This window comes from Tamandua tetradactyla, chromosome 5 (assembly GCF_023851605.1).
Source record: "Tamandua tetradactyla isolate mTamTet1 chromosome 5, mTamTet1.pri, whole genome shotgun sequence".
NCBI classification, from domain to species: Eukaryota; Metazoa; Chordata; class Mammalia; order Pilosa; family Myrmecophagidae; genus Tamandua; species Tamandua tetradactyla.
This window is the reverse complement of record NC_135331.1, coordinates 31,753,252-31,776,932: the sequence shown is the minus strand read 5'-3', so window position 1 is coordinate 31,776,932 and position 23,681 is coordinate 31,753,252. Positions and strand designations below refer to the sequence as shown.

The window sequence follows — 23,681 nt, the reverse complement described above, 5'->3', positions numbered from 1 at the left end:
CAGAGCAGACATCCTTTCTAACACCTGTGCCTAAGAACATTTGTACAAACTTCGGTCCCAACCCAGGCACCCAGCTGCTCACTGCAACTACCACCAGTGTATCTTCAAGTTAGGACTAGTCCTCACCAAAGTTGCAGAGGGACAAACCGGCCTCCAACAAGATTTCTCCTTGGCTACAGTTCATTTCACTCCATAATCCCCAGAAATATCCTGGTGGCTATTCAGAGACTGGACCCCTCAGATTGGTTTCTTTACACCAATAGTTTCGGTTGCTATTTCATGTCTGGCCAAGGCAACCCTGTTTCTACTTACAATTTGGAGTAACTGTTTCATCTCCCCAAGCTCCAGAAACTAGTTATTTTCTACTCATTTCTGAGATACAGCATTAAATGCATCAAAAGGAACTAGGCATTAGAAGAAAGGACTGGAGCAGGTCCAAGATGGCGGCTTAGTAGGTGTGGGATTTAGCTTGTCTTCCAGAGCAGCTCGTAAATAGCCAGGAACAGTACAGAACAACTGCTGGGGCCACATCAGTGACCAGACACACAGTGTACACCAGTCCAGATAAGATGGACCAGCTGCAATCCCACCCAGAACTGTTAGTCCCCCAAGCCACGGAGGCCGGTGCCCCTCCCACAGGCTGCTTCCCAGAGGGGAAAGGAAAGAGACTTTACTAACAGCAAGGGGCTGAGATCAACCAAGCTTCAATTGTGGAATTAATTAACAATTCTGACTACTAAAAATAGGCCCTCAGCTCAGCTGAACCTTGAGTAAAAACTGAAGTTGCTGGTTTTTGCCCTGGCACAGAGCAGGAAGGACTGACTGAAAAAGAAAAAAGAAAAGAAAAAAAAGCCAGACTTTTTTTGGATCGGACAGCATAAAATACTTGAAAGGGTCTGGGCCCTGAAGGAAAGAAGGGGGCACACAGGACCTGGAGATACACAGAGCAACGTACCAACATAAGCTCTTGATTGGGAAACCCGAGAAACAGGGGTCCTACTCTGAAAGGGATTTCTTTTTTTTCCTTTCTTTTTTGTGGCTGTGTTTCTATGGCTTGACTGTTCTTTGGATACAACTGCAAGGCTTCTTAGGCTCCAAATGCCCCAGGCATGGGCAGTATTAAGCTTGTCTGAGAGCTTGTCTGGAGGCTCCCCCAGTGGTGCCTTCCCCCGGAGAAGGGTGGGACCCAGCTGAAGTGGAATCCCTCCCTCAAGGAATTCAGACCCCAGGGTCTGGAAAACTGAAGCATTAAAGCCAGCCTACAACCTCTCCTCTGTGTCAACCACGTCCCCACCAAGGACAGTCTGCTGAAGTTAAAGACACCACATCACTTTATGCTGGTGGGACCATCAGGCAGACAAGTGCCACATACTGGGCAGGATAAGAAAAAACACAGAGCCTAAAGGCTTCATAGGAATGTCTTCCAATCTGCTGGGTCTCACCCTCAAGGAAAACTAACTCAGATGCCTCCTTCCTCCAGAGAGGAGGCCAGTTTGGTCTGGGAAAATCTGACTGGGGTTTGTAATACCTTAGCAGACCCTCCAAAGGGGGAAAAAAGGCACCATACAAGCTGGGCAAGAAATAAGAAAACAAGAACTCAAAAATTCTGATCTATTAAACAAAACCTAAGCTAGGGATCTAGAATAAGCTGAACTGAATGTCAAAGAAGAGACAGACAACAAAGTCATACAGCAAGAAAATCCTAGGTAAAAAAAGTGAATACAATCTCCAGAATAAATTAATTAAGGAAATTAAATGTCTAGATGCCAGCAAACAATAACAGATCATACTAGGAAATACTTACGGCACAGACAAAGGAACAAACCAACATTCAGTTCAAATGAGATATGGGAGTTGAAACAATTAATTCAGATGTTCGAACGGAGATGGAAAACTTCATCAAAAATCAAATCAATGAAATGGGGAAAGATATAAAGAAGGCAAGGGACAAATAAGAAGAAAGGACTGAAATTTTACTTACCTGCATAAATATCAATTCTGGTGGCATCAGCATCTCTGCAAAAATTAAAAGGAAAAAAAATCAAGATCAAAATGAGAATATGAAATTTCAACCATGAAAATGCATAGTACTTAGTTTATACACTATAAAATACTTTCAGAGCTTTAAAATAATCACATGACACAGAATCTGGATAGATTTTTTTAAGATGATTCATTATGAAAACACGTAGAGGGTGAGTAAGAAATTTTCCTTTACACACCAAGAAATTACTCAAATATGTGTTCTCTCTCACTCATTTGATTGTTCTCTCTCACTCATTTGATTGCAACCATAAAAAAGATGTTCCACCAATTCGCCTGCTTTTCCTTCTCATCAAGATATTGAGAAAAAAGAAAGGAAACAATAATCTGACACAAAACCTTTGAAAAATTAGATCTCATGGTATACACACTGCACTCCAGAGACTGATTCATGAGCCCATAATCCTATCCTCCCTAACCTTGAAAAGAAGTTCGGACACCCCATGACTCCTGCCATCAGCTGGAGATTCTGTCATCAATGAAGTCATCCATAAAAGCTTAGAAGTAATCTAGTACAATTCCACCAATTACAGAAAGGAAAATGAGATGCAGAATGCTTCGCTGGTTTTAAATGCAAAAATAATCTACTATAAACCCATACAGAGCTACTGTTTGGTAGCTACACCTATTTCCAAAGATATAAAACATTTTTTCAAATACGAGAGAGATTACAATCTATGAATTAGAAAGGGATAGATAGAACACATACACCCAGAAATCTTTCAGTTCACCGTGACACACAAAAAAGCAGACTGCCACAACACAGTATGGTCTTGCTAAACTGACAAATGGAAAATTTCTAATATCCTTCCACTAAGCTGCTTTTAAAACTGACTACTAAAATCATGAGTCAACCAGGACTGAAAAAAAATGGGAGTCCTCTGGTTAAAGAACTTGGTACCCAATATACTTCCACAAGCAGTTCAATTAATGATAACAGTATAGTTTGCCTCACAGACTGAGAAAGAAAATTATCAACAAGCTCATTAATTAAACATCTATTTAGAATGATGTCTACTGTCAACCCTAATACTCTTATTTCTTCATAAGTCATCAACATCTGGTCAATAAATGTGTTTCAACAAGCAAACTCACTGCCCTCCCCCTCTCTACATGGGACATGACTCCCAGGGGTGTAAACCTCCCTGGCAAAGTGGGACAGAAAGTGGGACTCAGCATCAAGGGACTGAGAAAATCTTCTAGACCAGAAGGGGGAAGAGAGAAATGTAACAAAATAAAGTGTCAATGGCTGAGAGATTTCAAACAGAGTCGAGAGGTTATCCTGGAAATTATTCTTACGCATTAAATAGATATCACCTTGTTAGTCAAGATGTAATGAAGAGGCTGGAGGGAAGTGTCTGAAAATGTAGCACTGTTTCTTGAAGATGATTGTATAATGGTATAGCTTTCGTATGGGACTGAGTGATTGTGAAAACCTTGTGTCTGATGCTCCTTTTATCTATGATATAGGCAGATGAGGCAAACATAGGGATTAAAAATAAATACATAATAGGGGAAACAAATGTTAAAATAAATTTACTGGGTTGAAACACCACTGATCAATGAAAGGGAGTGATAAGGCATATAGAAAAAAAAATAGAGGAAACAAAGGCTAAAATATATTGGGTATATGGAAATACTAGCAATCGATGAGAGGGAGGAGTAAGGGGTATCGTATGGATGCATTTTTTTCTTTTTCTTTTTCTGAATTGATGCCAATGTTCTAAGAAATGATCATGGTGATGAATATACAACTATGTGATGATACTGTGAGTTATTGATTATATACCAAGAATGGAATGATCACATGGTAAGAATGTTCATTTTTGTATGTTGTTATGTCTAAAAATTAAATAATTAAAAAATAAGTGATGTTCATTTTTGTATATTGTTATGTCTAAAATAATTAAAAAATAAGTGATGTGTTTGAATTTTGTGTGCATTCAGAAACAAGACTGAGACTAAGAATGACACAATCTTTTCATAATATAATTATAAACAGAATCCTGATCTAGACTTTGATATTTGTTCCTGAACCAACGCAAACTTCCATTCAGTCTTGCACAGTAATGTTTCTATGCTTTCATTACCAAGAACGTAGTATAAGACGGTGCTGAAAAGTGACCCTTCCAACTTCAACTGCTAACAATGGAAGATGCTTTGATCAACTGAAACCAAGTAACAACAGAACATACATTTTGGGAAGACACAGACCTACGGCATAGCTTTTTAGAAATTAAATGAAGTATTCTCCTGGGAGCACAAATTAAATAGAGCTTCTCTGTCCCATCAATTTGAGCCCAAAGTTTCTATCTTAACTCCTTGCATTTCACTACAAAAATTATCTTGCTATAATACACAAGGGAAGGTGGCTTTAGAGGTCATAAGTTCACTATTTTTAGGGCAAAACACAAAGAGCAATAGCAACGAGTGAATTTAAATTAACCAAGTAAAGTGAAAGTATCAACTAATGGACTATTAAAAATGGGGTTTTTTCCACACAAATGGCTAAAAAGCACATGAAAATATGTTCAACATCACTAGCTACTAAAGAAACAAAAGTCAAAACCACAATGAGATACCACTTAACACCACTAAAATGGCCACTATTTAAAAAAAAAAAGAAAACTAGAAGTGTTGGAGAAGATGTGGAGAAACAGGAACAGTTATTCACTGCTGGTGGGAATTTAGAATGGTGCAGCCACTGTGGAAGACAGTTTGGCAATTCCTCAGAAAGCTAAATACAGAACTGCCATATGATCCAGCAATCCCACTACTAGGTATATACTCAGAATAACTGAAAACAGGGATGTGTATAGACAGTCACACACCAACGTTCATAGTGGCATTATTCACCATTGCCAAAAGATGAAAAAAAGGATAAACAAAATGTGGTATTTGTATACAATAGAATATTATTCAGCTGCAAGAAGGAATGAAGTCCTGATGCATGCGACAACATGGATGAATCTTGAGGACATTATGTTGAATGAAATAAGCCAGACATAATACGACAAATATTATATGGTCTCGATAATATGAACTAATTATAATGAGCAAACTCAGAGTTAAAATCTAGAGTACAGGATGCACGGGTAGTTTAGTGGTTACAACACCCACCGCCTTACATGTGGGAGACCCGGGTTTGATTCCCAGACCATGCACCCCCCCCAAAAAAAATCTAGAGTACAGGTTACCAGGAGATACAATTAGGGTAGAGAATGGGAAGCTGATGTTTAATTTGTGCAGAACTTTTTTAGACAGGGGCCATTCTCCTCGATGTTCACACTCCAAAGACAAGGCTCCAAGACCCTCAAAAAAGACATTCCTGAGAGGTAGAGTTGGCAAGAGGTTCATTTAGCTTTTTTTTTTAATATTTCTATTATAAACAACAAACAGAAATATAAAAATTCTTGACATAGAAACATTCTTGACATGGTTACAATGAGCTCACAATATCATCACATAGTTGTGTATTCATCACCAAGATCATTTTTTAGAACATTTGCATCTCTCCAGCGAAAGAAAGAAAAAAGAAAAATCTCACACGTGCCATACCCTTTACCATTCCTTTCACTGACCACCAGTATTTCAATCTACTCAATTTATTTTAACCTTTGTTCCCCCTATTATTTTTTTTCCCTATTTTTTACTCATCTGTCCATACCACAGATAAAAGGAACATCAGACACAAGGTTTTCACAATCACACAGTCACATTGCAAAAGCTATATCATTATACAATCTTCAAGAAACATGGTTACTGGAACACAGCTCGACAGTTTCAGGCACTTTCCTCTAGCCACTCTAATACACCATAAACTAAAAAGGTGATATCTATATAATGCATAAGAACAATCTCCAGGATAACCTCTCAACTCTGTTTAAATGTGCAGAACTTTAAATAAGGTTGATTGGAAATGGAATGAGGTGATGATGGTACATTATTGTGAGAGTAATTAACAGTGCTGAATTATGGGTGCAATTATGGTTTAAAGTTTAGGATCATGTATGTCACTAGAAGGAAAACTAAGAGGATAAGATATGAGACTGTATAACATAGTGAACTGTTGTGGTTAATAGTACAAATGTAAGAATGTTCTTTCATGAAGTACAACAAATGCACAGCACTATTGCAAGGTGTTAATAATAGGATGGTATATGAGAGAAAATACAACTAATGCAAACTATGAGCTACAGGAGCACTGTAATATTATTTCATCAATTGTAACAAAGGCACCATATCAATGCCAAGTGTCAATACTACGGGGATATAATAGGTATGGGACTTTTCATTTGGAATAATAAAAGTGTTCTCAAATTGATTGTGGTGAGGAATGCCCAACTTCTGAGATTATATCGAAAGCCACTATTGTATGCTTTAGACGGGACTGTATGGTATGTGTGAATAAAACCATTTCTTTTTTAAGTTGCAGCTGCTATGAGAGTCTGCTCTTGAGTCTACGGAGAGCAGAGGTCACAACAACCCAAAAAGTTTCAAGCCTGAGGAATACATACCTTGCATTATCAACCAGTTCAGCAAGAGCACCAAACAAGAATTCATGAGTGGTTCTGAAATGATAAATACTGAGAGTGAGCAAAAGGATTATGGAATTCAACTATGACTTCAAATAAAAAGTCAAGGTCATAAAATAGAAAAAAATCTAAAATCACCATCTGCATCATTTAAATTTCTCCACAGTTCAACCCATACAAAAGCACACTAATGTCTCTCAAGTGTTAATTTATCAAATTCTGCTATCTACCTAAACAAGCTTACTTTTCCTATTTTGGGTGGAGAAACCCATCCTGAAGCAGTAAAGATTCCTGTATCTATGCCAAACCAACTACTAAAAGCAATGTTTTTCACTACACATACTATACTCACAAAAATGCCTGTATTTATGTTTTCGTTGCCTGAACCAGCTAAATTGTCAGTTTCATCTATCTCTCTCTGAGCATGCTCAATGGAAACTTGTTAGCATTTTGCTTTACTAATACCTATGCGTGATCTATTGGTGAAAAAAGGATACCCATACGCTTTTGTGCAACTTTTAAGAAAAAGTATCCCATCTGAGAGGAAAGAAGGAAGGAATAATCCATTTCTTGGCTTTCTCCTTGCTGGTAATTTATGGGCCTTAATTCTGGCTAAAAACAGTTCTCCACATTAAAGAAATGAACCTAAGCCCGCTTTGAACAATTCTTTATAGCAGAAAATGAGCTTAGTGTGGTGTCCTAGGGCCCCCTAAAAGCGTTAACCCCTGTGAGGAGAGGAGCCAATGGTCATTTTCTCTGGGAAACGGTTCAAGGTTTGGGTTGTGTAAGCACACAATTACCATGTTATTCAGAACTCAATAAAGATGATATTTACATATAAGATGTATCCTTACAATTTTTCCTCCATTTACACTCTAATTTGTGCTATTTCCCATATTCTCATTAGATTTAAAAACAGGCTGTGTCTGCTAAAAACACCTACAAAACTAGCTGGAATTTTGACTGGAGAAAACAGAAAACTATTAACCCACATAATACACTACCATCATCAACTTTTCAAAAATATTCAAATTATTCCAGCTGATTTTTTTTTTTTGCAAAGTAAATTACAGCAAATGGATAGAGTGAAATTTTCTAAAAATTTGAAACAAATTAATATTAAATAACCACCAGCCTAGGGCCTCCAATTATTTACTCTATATTGTTAAAAACAAACTGTGAAAACATTTGCTTACAAAATAAATACCCAAAAATTAAGTGTTCAGTAACACTGATATTTCTGTTCAAATAACTCTTCAAATTCATATAAAACAAATTTTGAATTAAAAAAAACTACTAGTTCTTGGAATTTTAGGAAGAACTTTCTCCCGTGAGATCAGTGAATATATCTGTGGCTGATCCAAAGAAAGTACCAACAAATTCACTGCAACAAAAAGTAGAAATTGGATCTCCAATCTGCCTAGAAAATAGAGCTCAAAGTCTTCTGGCTAAAACCCATTTTTTAATTACTTTACATGGAGGAATATAATCGCTAAAAACAAAAGTATATTTACTCAAAATATTTAAGTCTTTGCAATCATCATCTTCAATTCTTCAAATTATCAACAAAGGAAACAAAAAAATATTCTTGGATTACTACACTGCAGAGATAGGGAGAGAGGCACTGGAAAATTAAGGTGATTTGCCAAAGGTAATACAAATTCAAAGTAAATCTAACACTTGTTTGTATTCATTTTCCTGTCTGATTTATAAATGACTTGGAAATGTACACTTTAGTTTTTTATAGTATAGTTTTTTTTAACTTTGAGGCTTGTTACACAGAAATATGAAACAGCAATTGTTACTGCAATACTTCTCATTTCAACACGAATCTGTACTTTAACTTAAAAAAAAAAGGAATCTCAGAAAATGCAGATTCTAGAAAAAACAAGAATACAACCATACTAAAAATGAGACTACAACTGATATGCATAATACAAAAACTATAGAATAAAGAAAGAATGAAATTTCTGGTCTTTGGTATTGAGCACAGTGGGCATGAATTTTCTAGAAAATTAATTCTGACACCCTTTGCCAATAGCAACTGTCTCTCAGCAATATATATTTCTGATCATTTTCACAAGACAATCTGAGATATTTAGAATAAGATCTCAAAAGGGTAAGCACAAAGCACCCCAGCTCTCTAAGTTTTCACTGCTTTCCATACGATGTTAGGAAATGTGAACTTAAAAAGAACATTCCCAAAAGTCTTCATCGTTCCATACAACATCAATGCTTTCCCACATATAAACTTCAGAAAAATTATCAGACATTTTTTAAATGTTGCCAAGGTACATTTTTGTGATGGTAGCAGGCATCATAAAGGGGGCCTTTGTGACATCTGGTGTTAAAGTCAGAGATAATAGTCAAAATCTTCTTCATACCAACTGCCTAAGTTTCCATTTTTTTTCCCACTCCTTCCTAGCTAGTATTTGAGACAGAACAGAGAGATCTCAAAACAAATCATTTTCTTCACAGAACTAAAGATCTTATGTCTGAGGTTCAAGAAAGAATCTGGAAAAAGATTTTTAACAAGTCCTTCCACTTTTAACTGATTGTGGCTTTTTTACCATTCGTTCCAAATTGGAAATAACTTGCAGCTCAGCATTTCCAGTAACAAACTCCCATGTAAATCAACTCATTATGAAAGAAAATGATGACTCTATTTATATTTAGCCTGAATTTAAACCAAGAGATTATCCTCAACGCCAGCTTCCACTGAGTTCTTAGAAATGCTGACAATAAACTTCCTTAATTGCTAGAAAACAGAATTGAGGAATTCTGGAGCAACCATTTTACATTTAAGTGTCTTTACATTAAAGTGCCATGTTTTAACAGGCTCCTAAATCATAAATACCGGCCTTTTCTAGAGTTGATAGGTCCATGTCTATGTCATACATGAATAAAACAACCCAGATGTATCACATGGCATCTAGTGTTAGATGCGCCAACAGGAATAGGAATAAAAAGCAGGAATCTTCAACTTAGACATCCTGCTGTAACAGACTCTCAGCAGTACTGCAAACAGAGTGACATCAATTATATACATCTTATGCCAAATGAATATCACTACAACCACAAGGAATATAGGACCTAGATTATTCAAAAACATCTTACTAGCAGTTACATATCCCATCACCAAAGACTTGTAACAGCATAAAAGTTCTTTAATTTTAAAACCCTAATTTTTATCATCTCATAATAGCAATATTATTTTAAAATATCAGCCTAAAACTTTCAGGTTATTGTGAGAATTTCCAAGACCTACTTTAAGCCTTGGCACTTTTGCAACCAAGCGAATAACCATCAATAGTTACCACAGACCTAATATAGAAAAAAAAAGTTCAAAACAGATGTTCACTGTCTCCAACAGTTGCTCTAGAAATTTACTAAGAATTTATCTGCCTAATTAACTAGCACCAAACAGATTCTACCACAATGACCAATTTTTGGCTTATATAAGCAAAGAGTAATGCATAGTAACAAATATTAATCAAAATCCACTCAATGTTTACTATGACCTAAGAACTTTATATTATTTTATATACTGTTCATAACCACTGTCTGTCAGATCAGCTCATTTATAGACGAACAAACTGAGGCTCAGATAAACTGAATCTCCCAAGGACAACAGCCTCGAAGCAATCAAATCCAGGTTTGGCTGGCTCCCAAGCCCATGCATTATCTTTCCACTGCACCACAATGATATCCACTCTTATGCCTGTGGACTTCTTGTAAGTCTATGTTAAATGGGAGGTGAGCAAGGGGCCATTTCTTTCATAATTCAATCACAGCAATACTGCAGATATCAGAAGCCCTAAAGTGTTCTTTTTTAAAGTTTTTAAATAAAGGAGAAGTTACAGTAAGAGAAATCTTCCTTCTCTGAAGGTGACTTATTGAACTACTTAACACAGAGGTACATCTTCCACCATTACAAGCAAGAAATCACATATGAGAATTTTTAAATTCCAGTTTCCTGTTTAGGGTAAAATGAACTTCCAAGCAACTCACCAAGATAAAGAAATCACTTAAAATTAGCCACAAACAAAAAACCTATCTTGGTGTTCTACATTCATACTTTCTTCCAGTAAGATTGTGAACATTCAAAGTACAACAACTTCAAAGATCAAAGCTGTGATCCAGATAAGAAATTTCCGAGCTTCCAAAATGATACATCCAACCCTCAAATCTTCATGCAAGCAGGTGGTTCTACTGCAACATAGGTAAGTTAAGTTCACAGAAAATTCTCCAACTTCACCTTAAACAAGTGACTCAACTGAAGCTTGCTGTTTTGTCTTGGCTCGGTTCACCTACTTTTAATAAGCTATAAAGTAAGAAGGGAAAAATGTTCCAGAATCCTCAATTTAGAGACTCACTGAGATAAACTAAAACTGAAGACTTCTGAAATGGGAAGGGCATGTCTTTTTTTTTTAATGGACAAAAAAAACAGGCCTTTAAAGGTGAAAATAACTAAAGTCACTATTGGTGATGTTTAAACTCACTAATCTTCCTGGCCTGATAAACCTTAAATCTGACACTTAGCAGCTGTATAAACTCTGGGATACAACTTAATCAAAGAGCCTCAGTTTTCTCACCTGCAAAACAGAACTTATCCTTACCCTCTGGGTTCCTATGCAGAGTATTTCAGACAATGTTTAAAAGCGTTTGGCACAAAGCAATTACTGTCGTTACTACTCTTTCATTATCACCCAAAGTCTCTGGCAGAGTTAGAACAAGAACCCAGATTTTAGAATCAAGTCCATGTTCTCCCAAAATCATAAGAGTTTCACATAATTGTCTGACCGAGCTTTGGCCTGTCACGCCAAAATTCAAAACTGAGATAACCATATATCAAACACAATTATCTATGGATATCTAGTCTTCAAACATGATGTATTAAAAGGATGCTGAAGGTTTTGCTCAAGGCTGTGCTAATAACTAGCTGAGTAACTTCAGATCAGCCACCTGATCTAACTGGGCTTTCAGGCTCATTGTCTATGTAAGCATGAGAACTCATCTACACAACCTCTAAGCTTCCTTCTCTAAAACGCTCTCTAGGTTCAATAATCAGCTTCTCAAAATAAAACCAGGCTTTCATCATTTGACAATTCACTTCACTATTCCGAAAAAAAAATTTTATTTTCTTGAGGAAAAATAGTAAACACAAAATTACAGACAACATCGAGGTATCACAAAAAACATGTTGTCTCTTCCATAAAAGGCTAAAACCATTGTACTACCGTTACTGGATAAGTGAAGGTTATACACTCAACCCTGAAGATGGTTATTTCCTGATAACTAGTGTCATTCATTTAGCTACTCATCTGAAATGGTAGCTTACTTTCTTCTCAAAAGTAACAGGTAGATGTAAATGAAAACATGTTAGTTTTGGTCCCACTGGTTCACTTTCAAGAAAGTGGGTGTTAGGATTGAAACATTCCAAGACCAAATTGGAGTGATGGTAATCTTTTCATAAACTCAAGAATCATGAACACAGTATGTGTTCCAGTTCTTGGATTTGCACACATTTGGGAGAAAGATTATTAAAATCAAGGATTTAAACAGGAAGCCATTTTTTGCCTAGCATGTACAAATTATATTGGATGTAGGGATCAATTCCCAGGAAGATATGGCCAACTGTTAAAAGAGAATTTTTCTTCTCCAACTAACATTTAAATGTCTTCGTTCTTTTGTTTGTTTGTTCTTTCCTTTCTTTCTTCATTCTTTTTTGTTGCTGTTATAACCCAACTGTCTGGGCTGTCCTCACTAAAGAAGAGAAACGTTGATACTACAACTATCCAACTTTTGGTGGTCCAAAGAGCTCTACTTGTTGGATTCCTATCAAACACTTGAAACATTTCAATATAACTAAAGTATATATGTAGAAAATTTTGCTTCAATAAATGAAGATCAGATTCTTCCAGAATAGCAACAAATATTTCACTGATCTCAGTTCTTCAATACAGAGCTTAAATCGCATCCAGTGATACATCCCAAAATGTAAAAAAAAAAGTGGAATTTTCTGAGGGAAGGATTTCCACATCAATATCAGGGAATGAATTAGTGACCTCAGTGACATCTAAATGATACTTACGAATTTGTGTGCAGATATTCAAAGGTTAGTTGAGCTCGATTCAGACTGCTGTAATTCGTGAAGGCCATGACGAAGTGAGGTCTCCAGTCCTTCCCTCACTAACAGTGCATACAATGTCACAATGGAATAGATTTTCCAGGATTCCTTCCAGTAAAGGCTTGATAAGTCGGTGTTCTTTAATGACAAAGTTACCTAGACTCTATCCAAAATATATTCAACGAGATGTCTAAAGCTACAATTGATTCTTCTTTAAATATCTGTTATCTTCACAATGACTATGATGTCATATTCTGGAAGAGCAGGTCATAAATTAGTAGTCCTTAGGAGCTCTTTTGGCGTTAAACTGTGATACTTCAATTCTGACAATTTAATCCAATACAATCTTGGAGTAGACGGCCTTGGAGTTGGTGTTTATCACTGCTCCATCTTCATGTTCTTTGAGCCTTGTGTTTCTGGGGGTTTTCTGTTTCGTTTCCCTAAATTTCCTAAAGAGTAAACTTACCAATCCAGAAGTTTATCAACTTCTGTCACAAAACTGGACAATCATTCATGTCTTCGCCATTAGTGATCCCAGGCTCCTTAAATTTGGCCTCACCTAAGTCACCCAGGCGTCGATGGAGAGCATATATGGCGCTAGTTCCGGCTTCACCACCTCCCAACTAAAAGGCCTCCTAAGCGTTGACACGATTTTCTTTCAAGGATCTCACCAAACCCAGCCTCTTGTCCCACCCCAACCTCCAGAGAGCCGTGGGCCAAACTACCTCACAGAGACCCACTAAATCAACTCTAAGAGGCGGCCCGCCCAAATCAGCTCGGGCAGGCCGCGCCCCTCCCCCACTTTCCTCAGAGCGCAGCCTCAGCCCCTGAAGCCCTTCCCGGGCCTCGGTTGCGTGGCCTCCTCCTCACGGAGAAGAGCCAATCCCAGCCTTTAAGGCCGGGATCGCGGGCAGTGGCGACCGCACCACCCGACCGGGCGTTGCCGCGCGCTCACAGCTGCCTTTGTCCCTCCCCACGGAATTGGAACCCAACAACCGCAGCGCGCTCTTGGAACCATGTGCTGCCTCCGCCTCCACGTCCGCTGCCGCCGCCGCCGCCGCCTCTGCCACCCCTACGCGCGCCGCGCTGGATGAGGAGATGACAGAACTCAACGTGGCAGTCTCAGCGTTCAAGGATGCTCCGCCGCCGCCACCACCACAGTCGCTGCAGCCACCGCTTTGTCTCGGATCGCTCAGACAGCCCGGACGCCTCGCACACTGCCCGACGCCCCAGGCCCCCGAGGCCTCCGCGGCGTAATCAGCCAATCACAGAACCGCGGTTCCTCCCGCCCCCGCCTCGATGCGCCGCCTCCCGATTGGCGGGAAGCGTGACCCCACGTGACCGGATCTTGGTGGCCGGGCCCGCCCCTGTCACGTGAGAGAGCGCGTCTCTCTTCCTGCTTTCTTGACCCTCTCCGCCATTTAAAGAAACAGTACCGGGGGCGGGTCGAGCGACGCAACCGGGACGGTAGCTGCGGCGCGGACCGGAGGAGCCATCTTGTCTCGTCGCCTGGGAGTCAGGCTCCTAACTCGAAGAAGCCCTGGCGCGCCCTCCCCCCCTCCCCGGTCTGGTAGGGCGAAGGAGCGGGCGCGCGGTCGATCGAGCGATCGGTTGGCGGCTCTTTCTCCTGCTCTGGCATCCAGCTCTTGGGGCGCAGGCCCGGCCGCCGCGGCGCGCGCCCGGTGGCCGTTGGCGCTCGCGCCGCGTCTTTCTTCTCGTACGCAGAACTCGGGCGGCGGCCTATGCGTTTGCTATTCGACGAGGAGTCGTCCGGGTGGTCGGTGGCGGCGGGCAGCTGCTCCGCCCCGCTCCCGGGGAGGCGGCGGCAGCGGGGTTTGGCGCGGCCGGGGAGGCGGGGGTGGCCGGGGGCGGCCTGGAGGCCTGGCGCCATCCCTCCGGGCCCGCAAGGACCCAGCTGGGAGGGCAGGAGGCGGCTGGGGGATGGTTGGTGGTGGGCTTTTTGCTTTGCCTTTTCCTCCTTATGCCCCCTTAGTGAGGGGCGGGAGCTCTGGAGGCAGCTCCGGGGTGGGGAGAAGATCCCTGGAGTCGGAAGAGCTAGGTTTGCTTCCGGGCCTAGCCACCAGCAGGCCGAGTGATCTTAGGCAAGTCACTCTGTAATTTGTCTGCGCCTCAGTTTCCTCCTCTGCCTATCAACGTTTGTGGAATTGAACGCGCTTTGTAAACTGTAAAGCGTCGGTGGCCGTAAAAGATGATTATTGCTTGTAAAAGTTTTTTGAGTTGAAAGAAAGCTTAGCGATTTTCTAATCCTTCGATTTTTAATCTGGAAACCTTGGATTGGAATTCCCTGACCTCCCTGAAATTATATATGGAGACGTGTATTTTAGGGGAGTGAGGATCCATCGCTATCAAGTTTACTAAGGAGGCTGTGACCCAGAAAAGTTAAGAACCACAATTCCTTTATGCCAAAGGGAGGAAACTGAGGCCTAGATGTTATTTGGGACCCTTCACAACCAATTTGAAGCCCCTGTTTGAGTCCCTGGAATATGTGAGCTGTTTCTATGCATACTGGACATTCCGGGTATCACCACTCCCTGTTTGGATTCTATTTTGAGCCCTTTCCTTTCTCCATGGGGTGCCTGAAGGGTGGTTGATGCATATGGTACAGTGGCACTCTATACAAAGCAGCTCAGTCTAGGATTGGGGTGTGTTATCTAGTATTAAGAAGCCTCTTTTAAATAATCTTTGACCCAGCAACTCGTTTTTTGCTGCTGCTTCCAGTGCCTGACTTACTTTCATTGATCGTTTTCCACCACCATGGTTACCACCTTGCTCCTACTTAAAATACTCTATATGTCTAGTCAGTGTTGTTGGTAGTGAAGAGGCTTATTTTTAAATGGTGCTGCTGCTGCCAAGCCCAGCTGTTTAATGGTGCACGTGGATTTTTAGCAAGCAGCTCACTGGAACAGACTGAACTGGGCAGAGAATTCCTGGACGTGTTTGGGTTTTTTTCTTTTAGTAATTGAAGGTTAACATGCCTGAAACTTTATTTGTGCAACTCCTGCTGAACCTCAAAATCAGTAGATTTGGAAGTGATTCAAGGCTTAACTCTTCCTGGCCTGCCCTGTATTCTAATTGCTTGTAAATCTTGTGTTAAGATGGCCGGAATGCCAGTTTTTGCTTCGATTCTTGTCACCTGCTTTTTATAAAATTCCTGGCCATTAACCAGCAAGCACTATAGAAATGTTCGAACAGTTTGATTTCGAGCATTTTTGTTTTGTGGAGTGGTACTTACCAGTGGTACAGCTCTAAGCAAGTGAACACAAACACGTTTAAATGTATTTTGTCTGTTTAGGTGTTAGCCAGTTCTATTTCATACAAATGTCTAAAAAAAAAAGTCACTTGACTATTCTTTTTACATAAAAAGCAGAGACAAAATGATCTCACTTCCAGAGAAATGACTCTTTTGGAGAAAAACGTATTGGTCTTTTAGCTCTTTTGTAATTAAATCTGGATGTACCTCAAAAGAATCTTGAGACTGTGGTGATAAGATGCTTTCCTCTGGAGAAAGGAGGGAAAAAACCGACTGTAATGCAAAACTTGAACTTTTGTGACAAAACATGATATGTCCAGGACTGGAGGTTGAAAAAGTTTCACTGTCATGTTCACCTGTGCTATATGGAGCAGAAGTCTTTCATTGTAGCCACAGCCATGGAATCCAGATTTCCAAGAATTAGACCTGAGACCTGGGAGAGCTTATCAGGATGGGCAGAACTCTGGAACTAGACATTTTTTAATTTTGAATTTTTGAACTGTTGACCTTGCTGTGAGAAAAAAGCAACGCATGAGCAGTATTGCCACCAGCACCGTGACTAGAAATTAGAAGACCTGAGCTTCTGTCCAGACCCTTGGTACAAACTGACAGTGCTCCATCCAAAGTGAACCACGGTACTTGCTATTTTCAAAAATGCCTTGTTCTTTACCACTTCTGTACTTTTATTCATACTCTTCTCTCCCCTGGGATGCCTTCCTCTGTTTTTCTTCCCTTGTCAGAACTGTCATTTCTTCAGTATCCAACTTAAATGCTCTCTCCTGCATCAGTCTTTTAACTTCAACCAGAAGTAATTTTTTTAACTTATTTATGTTTTATCTATCTTCGTATATAGTGCCATGAAAATAGTTATTTACATGCATTTGATCTCTTTTCAGATAACCCTTTAAAAGCAAAGCCCTTGTGTTACCCATTTCTGCCCTCACATACCAGCATCCATGAGTCACCATTTATTAGAAAAGATTTTCAGAGAGCACATTGTCTCAAACTAAGCCTATAAGTGCTTGTTTGGAGGAAAAGTCACTGGATATGAACTATTCTTTATTTCATGTATTTACTACATGAAATAATTAAAATTAATTAATTTTGTTAATGTTTAATTAATTCTTAATTATGAATTTGTATATATCTGTGGCGCCCTAAGCCAGAAACAGAAATTGATCTGTTGAGTTGGTTATTGCAGAAAGATACATAAACCAGAGCCATCCCTGGGTATCTTACTCTCCCACTGAAGAAGAAATTTTGTTGAAGTGCAAGTGGACAGCTTTTTAAGAGGCCAAAATCACAAGACAATTTGAGGAAAGCTTAGGAGGAGGAAGAGGCACAATATTATTTGCTTTGCGATTGGTGTATAAATTTAAATCTCAGTTTTTCTCATGCCGTCTGTGGACCATTCTCTTCTACCCCACCAATTACTTCCCAGCAACCTGAATACAATCAGTTTACTACCCCAAGGTATGAGGCTCAGGTTGTTACTTGTTGTTTTTCCCCTGGGACAGTTTGTTCTCAGGAGTCAGGAAACAGTCTTTGTCTGAGAACTCTTTCTGTTACTATTTATCATCAGGATGGTTAATCAAGCTTTAAAAAAAAATTCATGTATCATTTGTTGACCTCTAAGCCAGATTTGTTGAGAATTAGTAGTATCAGCCAGCTAACATATTGGCAGCAGACCTGCCCCAGTTTAGCTTCTCTTGTTTGTAATACCATGCATTTGTTGTCTTACCTGTTTTGTCCTGCCCCTTCCAGTCTTGTGCCTCCTGATTGCTGAGTGTTCACCTGGACCTTCTGACCACCTTCCTTCTGCTATTTCATCAGTCTACAGATCACATACCAGGATTTTTGCCCATAGTTGAGTCCTGGCTATCTTACTACTGAAGAAAACACCATTCCTGTGGACCACTGTGACCCAAGAGGCTTTCAGCCATGTTGATGTGGCCTTCACCTCCAGTCTTTTCCTGTTCTACCAAGATTCAGCACAGCCCCTTACAGTGAAGTCGGAGTCCCCAAGCCAAATAGCTGAAGCTACTTTATCACAACAAAGGCACAGTTTGTTCCATGAGTGTTCGTTTCTTCAGTCAAAGCCTTCAGAGACAATGAAATTTGGACCAGGGAATTTTTTGTTATCAATGCTATCTGAAGAATAACAACATCTCTTTGAGAAGAGCATGGTACCACACCCCCATGATCTCAAATGATTGAGGTTCATGAAGTATCTAGGATCCCATCAAATTCACTTCAAATCTGTAGTAGCCTCCTGAATGGGAAAACATCTCACCTCTTGGGATCAAAATAAAGACCTCTTCATGGCATCTTCTTTGGGATTACTCAGGAACCAGAACTTTTCACACAAATGTAAGAAATTCTACCAAGGAATCCCTTTACCTAACAGCATCTCATAAAGCTCCAATCAGATTCCAGAAAAGGCTTCTTGATACATCAAGGTAGAAACTATGTGGTTATCCCTTATATTCATATAGCACTTTACAGTTTTGAAGCACTTTTACATACATTTATCTCATTTAATTATCAAGATAACATTAAGTATTATCCTTTTTTGCAAATGAGGAAATGGAAATTTTAAAGGTTAAACACTTTATCCAAGGTGATATAGCTACACAGTGGTAGAGGCCACACCTTCTGACTCTCAGTCCAGTACTATCCTTGTAATTACTTATCCTCCAGTGTTAAAATGGCTAGAGATTGGGAACCCCAGAAACGTTTCTGATTTGTAGAGCTTTCCATTCTGGTGCCCTCAGATAGGCAGGATATCAGAAATATTATGTAATCTTGTGGTAACTGTACCTAGACCAAAATTCCACAGCAGCACCTATGGTTTAGAAGCAAACTGTCACCCTGATGGTAGACAACTCCCATCAAAAAGGCATCTGTTCAACTGACAAGCCTCCTCAACATAAAACAGAAAGCTACTTTTAGATCTGTTGTTCATCTTTATAGTCTTCCCAAAGATGACCCAATTGAGTGGGAATCCCTGTTCATATCTTGTGTTCTTGTAGTCTTGTTAATATTCATGGCCAACAAGAGCTTATGTATGGTCCTCTTTCCCCAAACTAGTAATTAAAAAAATGAGTCCTCCAATTTTTTTTTCAGCAGCCATTTGCTGACTGTATATTTACAGATAGGGAGTTTCTGTAATCAGATAAACTGGTAAAGCTAAAATATGTGTCTTCTCCAGTCCATACTATAGTGTAGTATGTTAAAGCATCATAGAGCATGGAATTACATGGAATTACAACATGGAGCTTCATTTGGTTGTTCAACTTAATACATTCAAAGTTTTAATCAAGCGTAAGATGCTTATTTGCAGCAGTCTTTTTAATGGAATAAGGATGCTGCTTTAGAGCAGTGTAGCCAACAGATTGCTCCGAAGACCCAGAAATTAACATCTCCCTTTCTTTTACCTAGTCATTAACTGTGATTGAATTACTATGCCTCCATCATCTAAAGAGTCCTGCACTTGACCATAACTTTTTTTTGTCTGTCCAGGGAACCTCTAGAAGATTGGGGACACATGGGAAAGAAATGGGGAAAAGTTAGTTCTGCCCCAAAATTGAGTAATTTCCATGATATTTAGCAGTATATGTCTGTGCCCCTAGAATTGTAATGTAGCTTAGTACTGCCAGATGGGCAAGGAAGTTGGGAAAGGAAGGGAGAAAGAGGATAAAGAAAAGGGGGGAGAGGGGAGGAAAGAGATAATTTCTTAGAATTTGTGTTGTGTCCCATTGAGATCTTACCTTTTATTGAAGGAAGAACTCATCCAGCTGTACACTTCTTGGAGTAATTGTTATTAAAAAAAAAAAAAAAATGTATTTTGCAGTTGTAGGCTGGCTGGAAAACTCATAGCACTATTGTCACAACCAAAAGTCTTGTCCTCTGATATTCACTTAGAAGCCCAACTTCACACAATCAGAATTTATATCAAGCTCAACCTGTAATGTGACCCACTTTAGGACAAGAATGAATAGTAGCAAATTACCTTGGCTTACCAGTTTCTGGTTTCTGTGACCTGTTTTTGTATTTCAGCATTTTGTGACCAACTTATTCTTAGATCATTCGTTTTCCAAAGGTTTTGTGGCCATGAAGCACTTTGAATGAAAACTATGCGGAAACGTTGAGTAAAAGTGATGCTGCTCTGGATGAAGCAGGAGTGGGGGGCCTAAAACTCGTCACAAGCACCTTCCTTCCAACCATGGTGACAACTAAAGGACTTCCTTGCAACACCTAGAGTTCTTCAGAACATAGTTTGAAAACCACTGCCCTAGAGAACAACATAATGTTTGACCTGGGTATCGTCCTGATCTTTTCTGAACCTCCACCCAACACAGCCCTTGTTTATTTGATGGTGAACTTCTCATGAATATGTACTATGTGTACATTTTAAAAAGTACAAGAAGATGGGCCTATCTTTGCTCCACAGAATGTCAGATGGACTGAAAATGCTGTCATATGGACCTCATTTGATAGCTCTCCACCCCCGGGTAGACTTCCAATGATTCTTGGGACTGGAGGTAGCCAGAGTGGTTCATACATACTGTACCCTGACAAACCCCCTTAACCAACTTCTTTCATAAACACCAGACACTCTAGTGGTCCTTGAAGTATATGTGACTTTAAAGTTTTGACCCTCCTCAGATACCTGAATATACAGTAAACTGGTATTGAAGCTAATGCCTCATTGGGGCTGTATTATACCATCTTGTGCATTTGACCTCATCATCAGCCGCAGTCTACTTCATGCGCAGGGGATAACCATTAACTGTGAAAGTAGCATTCAGTGACTGACAACATTACCTGAAAGAGTCTCAGTACCTGGTTATCATTTTTCTTATTCTCAAACTACAGATCACTATGTGATTTGACCAGTGGCAGTTCATTGGTTTCCATTCATTTTAATTACTGTTTTCAGGCTAGACGAACTAATAACTTAGAAAAACAAAACAAAAACCCAAAACATTTCCTCCGTCACTGGTGTACATGTCTGTTATGCCCCTGAATTATGACTACTCAGCTCTAACTATATATAACAGTTGATCCACAAGAGACAATCTTGGAACATCCTTTTTCAGATGTCATTAAAAACATGGCCATTTGGAAAAAAACTTACTTTTCTAGCCAATGAGGAATTGTTTAAAGAATGAGTCTTGATATCTGATACCATCAACTCTTGGTATTAGGGTTATTTGGATGCAGGTCCTTGGACCATGCCATGATAGCTTTCTTGCTGGGCATTTCAAATCACACATCGTCCATCTTTTTGCTGGAAATGTAGACTTACTTGAAAAAAATCAAAGACTGCAGCTGAGGATTTTGTCAGTAAACTCAAGATCTTCCTGCTGCTTATTTGTGTTGTAAGACCACAGTCTCCTGTCTTTGTGGATGTTTTAATAGCGTTTCTTATGTCTCAGTATCATCTTTTTACTCTGATAGACCCCTGATTCAGAGTGGCTCACATCATTCCTTGTCATGAGATACTCTCAGGCACCAAGACAACTTATCTGTTCCTGCAAAAAGGATTCATGAACTCCCACACCAGATCACCTAGAACAAGGAAGCATCAGTTCGTGTCATAAGAAAATCTTGTTGCTTTACTTCACAAAGTCCAGCTCTCCTCAGCTACTCTAATAAATGCACTGGTAAAACAATGGGAATGGTTTCTTGTAACTTTCTTCCTGTAGACCAGTGTAATTACCTGACTAAACTCTACAAGTCATCCTCATAAGTCTTCCAGCACCTGGCTGAAGTCACAAGGCCTAGGTCTGGTTGCTCTAGACTTCTCACCCTTCAACGCATAGAAATAAAATCTGATGACTACCCTGCTTGTATATACAGCTATTATTTATAAAGAAGAAAATGTCTAAAAAACTCAATTTTTCTACTACCTTCAAAATATCAGCTCTTTATTCTTCTGCTTTCTCCTATACTTTACAGAGAAAGACATTGATCTACACTGCCAGTCATTCCCTATAATCCTGTCAAACACAGCTAAAATGAGAGATTTAAGATGAGAATGATCATCTGCTCAAGAATCTTCATGTACACTGTCTATAAGAATCAGTGGTTGGAAAAGCAAAGAGCCTAAAATTCAAATCTAGGAGCTTGCCTACTATCTCTGTGTCTCAGATTTCATGTAAATCTTTCAACAGCACTATTCAACTAATCTGAGGCCTTGACTTGCTCGTAAAAGGATTGTGAGATTGGCTGAGTTATAGAAGATGAAAACATGATTACCAAAGAAAGTAGGTCCATCCTTGACAAAACTAGCTCCTCTGACCCTACTGCTCCCAGATGTGGCAAAGACTACTACACTTCATCTCGAGTCTTGATTGAGCATATGGCCTTCTGAGCCGGAAGTTACTGGGCAGATGAGCAGTAAAATGAAAGATGCTGTAGCTAACAGACCCATTAAGATCAGAAAGCTATAGCCACAGTAAGCTCAACAGATTAACCTTGAATGAGAGCTGATTTCCAGGGCTTCATTATTAATCTGCCTGTTTTTTGAGGTCTTAACTTGTATTGCTGGTCCTATTGAAGGTACCCTGCTTGCCTATTTACCTAACAGCCCTTACCTACCTTTTTTGATGTGTTGCTGCAAATCAGACTGGCTGCTCTTGAAAAGAATACAACTAGCCTCAGCCTATTTTGTGCCTAATTCCACCAAGGATTTTGAACAGAAGCAACCCAGACCTCAACCACCAGGACTTCACAGCAGGAAGGACCATGCTGTATACTTCTTGACCAGCAGTTTTGTTTTGGTCTGGTTTTTTGGGTTTTTTTTTTTTTTTAAGTACAGAGTAGGCTTCTATGCCTCTATGTATTTGATCCTTTTAAGCACCTAGGACCTTTTCCACCAGATCTGAAAGGAATACAGATTCAAATTACTGTTGAGTCCACTTCTCTGCAATAACATAGAGATGAGTCTGATTTGCCAGTACTCAAAGAAATGTACCAGTTCAACTTAGCAAAAGACTTAAACACAAGGAAGATTTTCCACTGAACTTAAAATCTACACCTGACTCAACCTCACAGAACTACTTGCCAGTGGAGGCTTCACATCAGCAAGACAGTTGGACTGTCAGACTTGTGACCACTGAGTTTGCTTAAAGTATTTTATTGGATATGGTCATTATTCCATTCAAGTGGATTACAGGCTTCCTGAGGACAGGACCGACTTATTTATCTCTCATGGTGTTTTCAGAATACTTTTTATTTATTATCAAGAAATAATTCCAGCTGTTACTATTCAACTTCATGAGCAGAGATTAAAAGTTTTTCAATATCTGGTCTCATCACAGACATCATTTGTTTTTTGATAGCCTAGCATCCATTCCATGTTCTCATAACAACTTGATGTTTCTTGAAACAACCTTTCCCTAGTCTCAATCATTGTGGTTCAGATAGGCCAATCCAACCTTGGATTTCGTGGAGGGACTTACAATTCAGACTTGATCATTCAGAAAAAGTTCATCTCCTTGACCATAGCAGTTGATTCAGGAATGGTCATGTTATCCAAGTTGGTCCAGTGATACTCAACTTTATTGAACTGTGGAGAAGAACCTCCTTTTGCTGCGGTTGCTAAGATTTGTAGCATGAAAAGCTGGAACCAACAGGGCCCACTACATGGAGTGAGGCAGTCAGAGAATAAGCCAGTGCAAAGGAAAGAGCCAAA

At 39.6% G+C, this 23,681-nt stretch overlaps 2 protein-coding genes across 6 annotated transcripts in view; one reads left to right on the top strand and one right to left on the bottom strand.

Moving 5' to 3' along the window:
- MORC2 (MORC family CW-type zinc finger 2) overlaps window positions 1–14,000 on the bottom strand; it is a 63,630-nt gene extending 49,630 nt beyond the window's left edge. The window contains exons 1-3 of one of the 5 annotated variants that reach the window (XM_077160538.1): window positions 12,673–14,000; window positions 6,561–6,614; window positions 1,982–2,016 (exon numbers count right to left, since the gene is read on the bottom strand). In XM_077160538.1, the coding sequence (XP_077016653.1) occupies window positions 1,982–2,016; window positions 6,561–6,614; window positions 12,673–12,740 (157 nt within the window). In that variant the 5' untranslated portion in view covers window positions 12,741–14,000. The remainder of the gene's footprint in view (window positions 1–1,981; window positions 2,017–6,560; window positions 6,615–12,672) is intronic. The other 4 variants (XM_077160535.1, XM_077160539.1, XM_077160536.1 and 1 more) reach the window with 4 other exon arrangements.
- Window positions 14,001–14,007: 7 nt separating this feature from the next.
- Window positions 14,008–21,657, top strand: TUG1 (taurine up-regulated 1). The gene is made up of 3 exons (XM_077159362.1): window positions 14,008–14,035; window positions 14,244–16,614; window positions 17,744–21,657. The coding sequence occupies exons 1-2, from the start codon at window positions 14,008–14,010 to the stop codon at window positions 14,699–14,701; spliced, it is 486 nt and encodes a 161-aa protein (XP_077015477.1). The 3' UTR covers window positions 14,702–16,614; window positions 17,744–21,657.
- The last annotated feature ends 2,024 nt before the right edge of the window (window positions 21,658–23,681 follow it).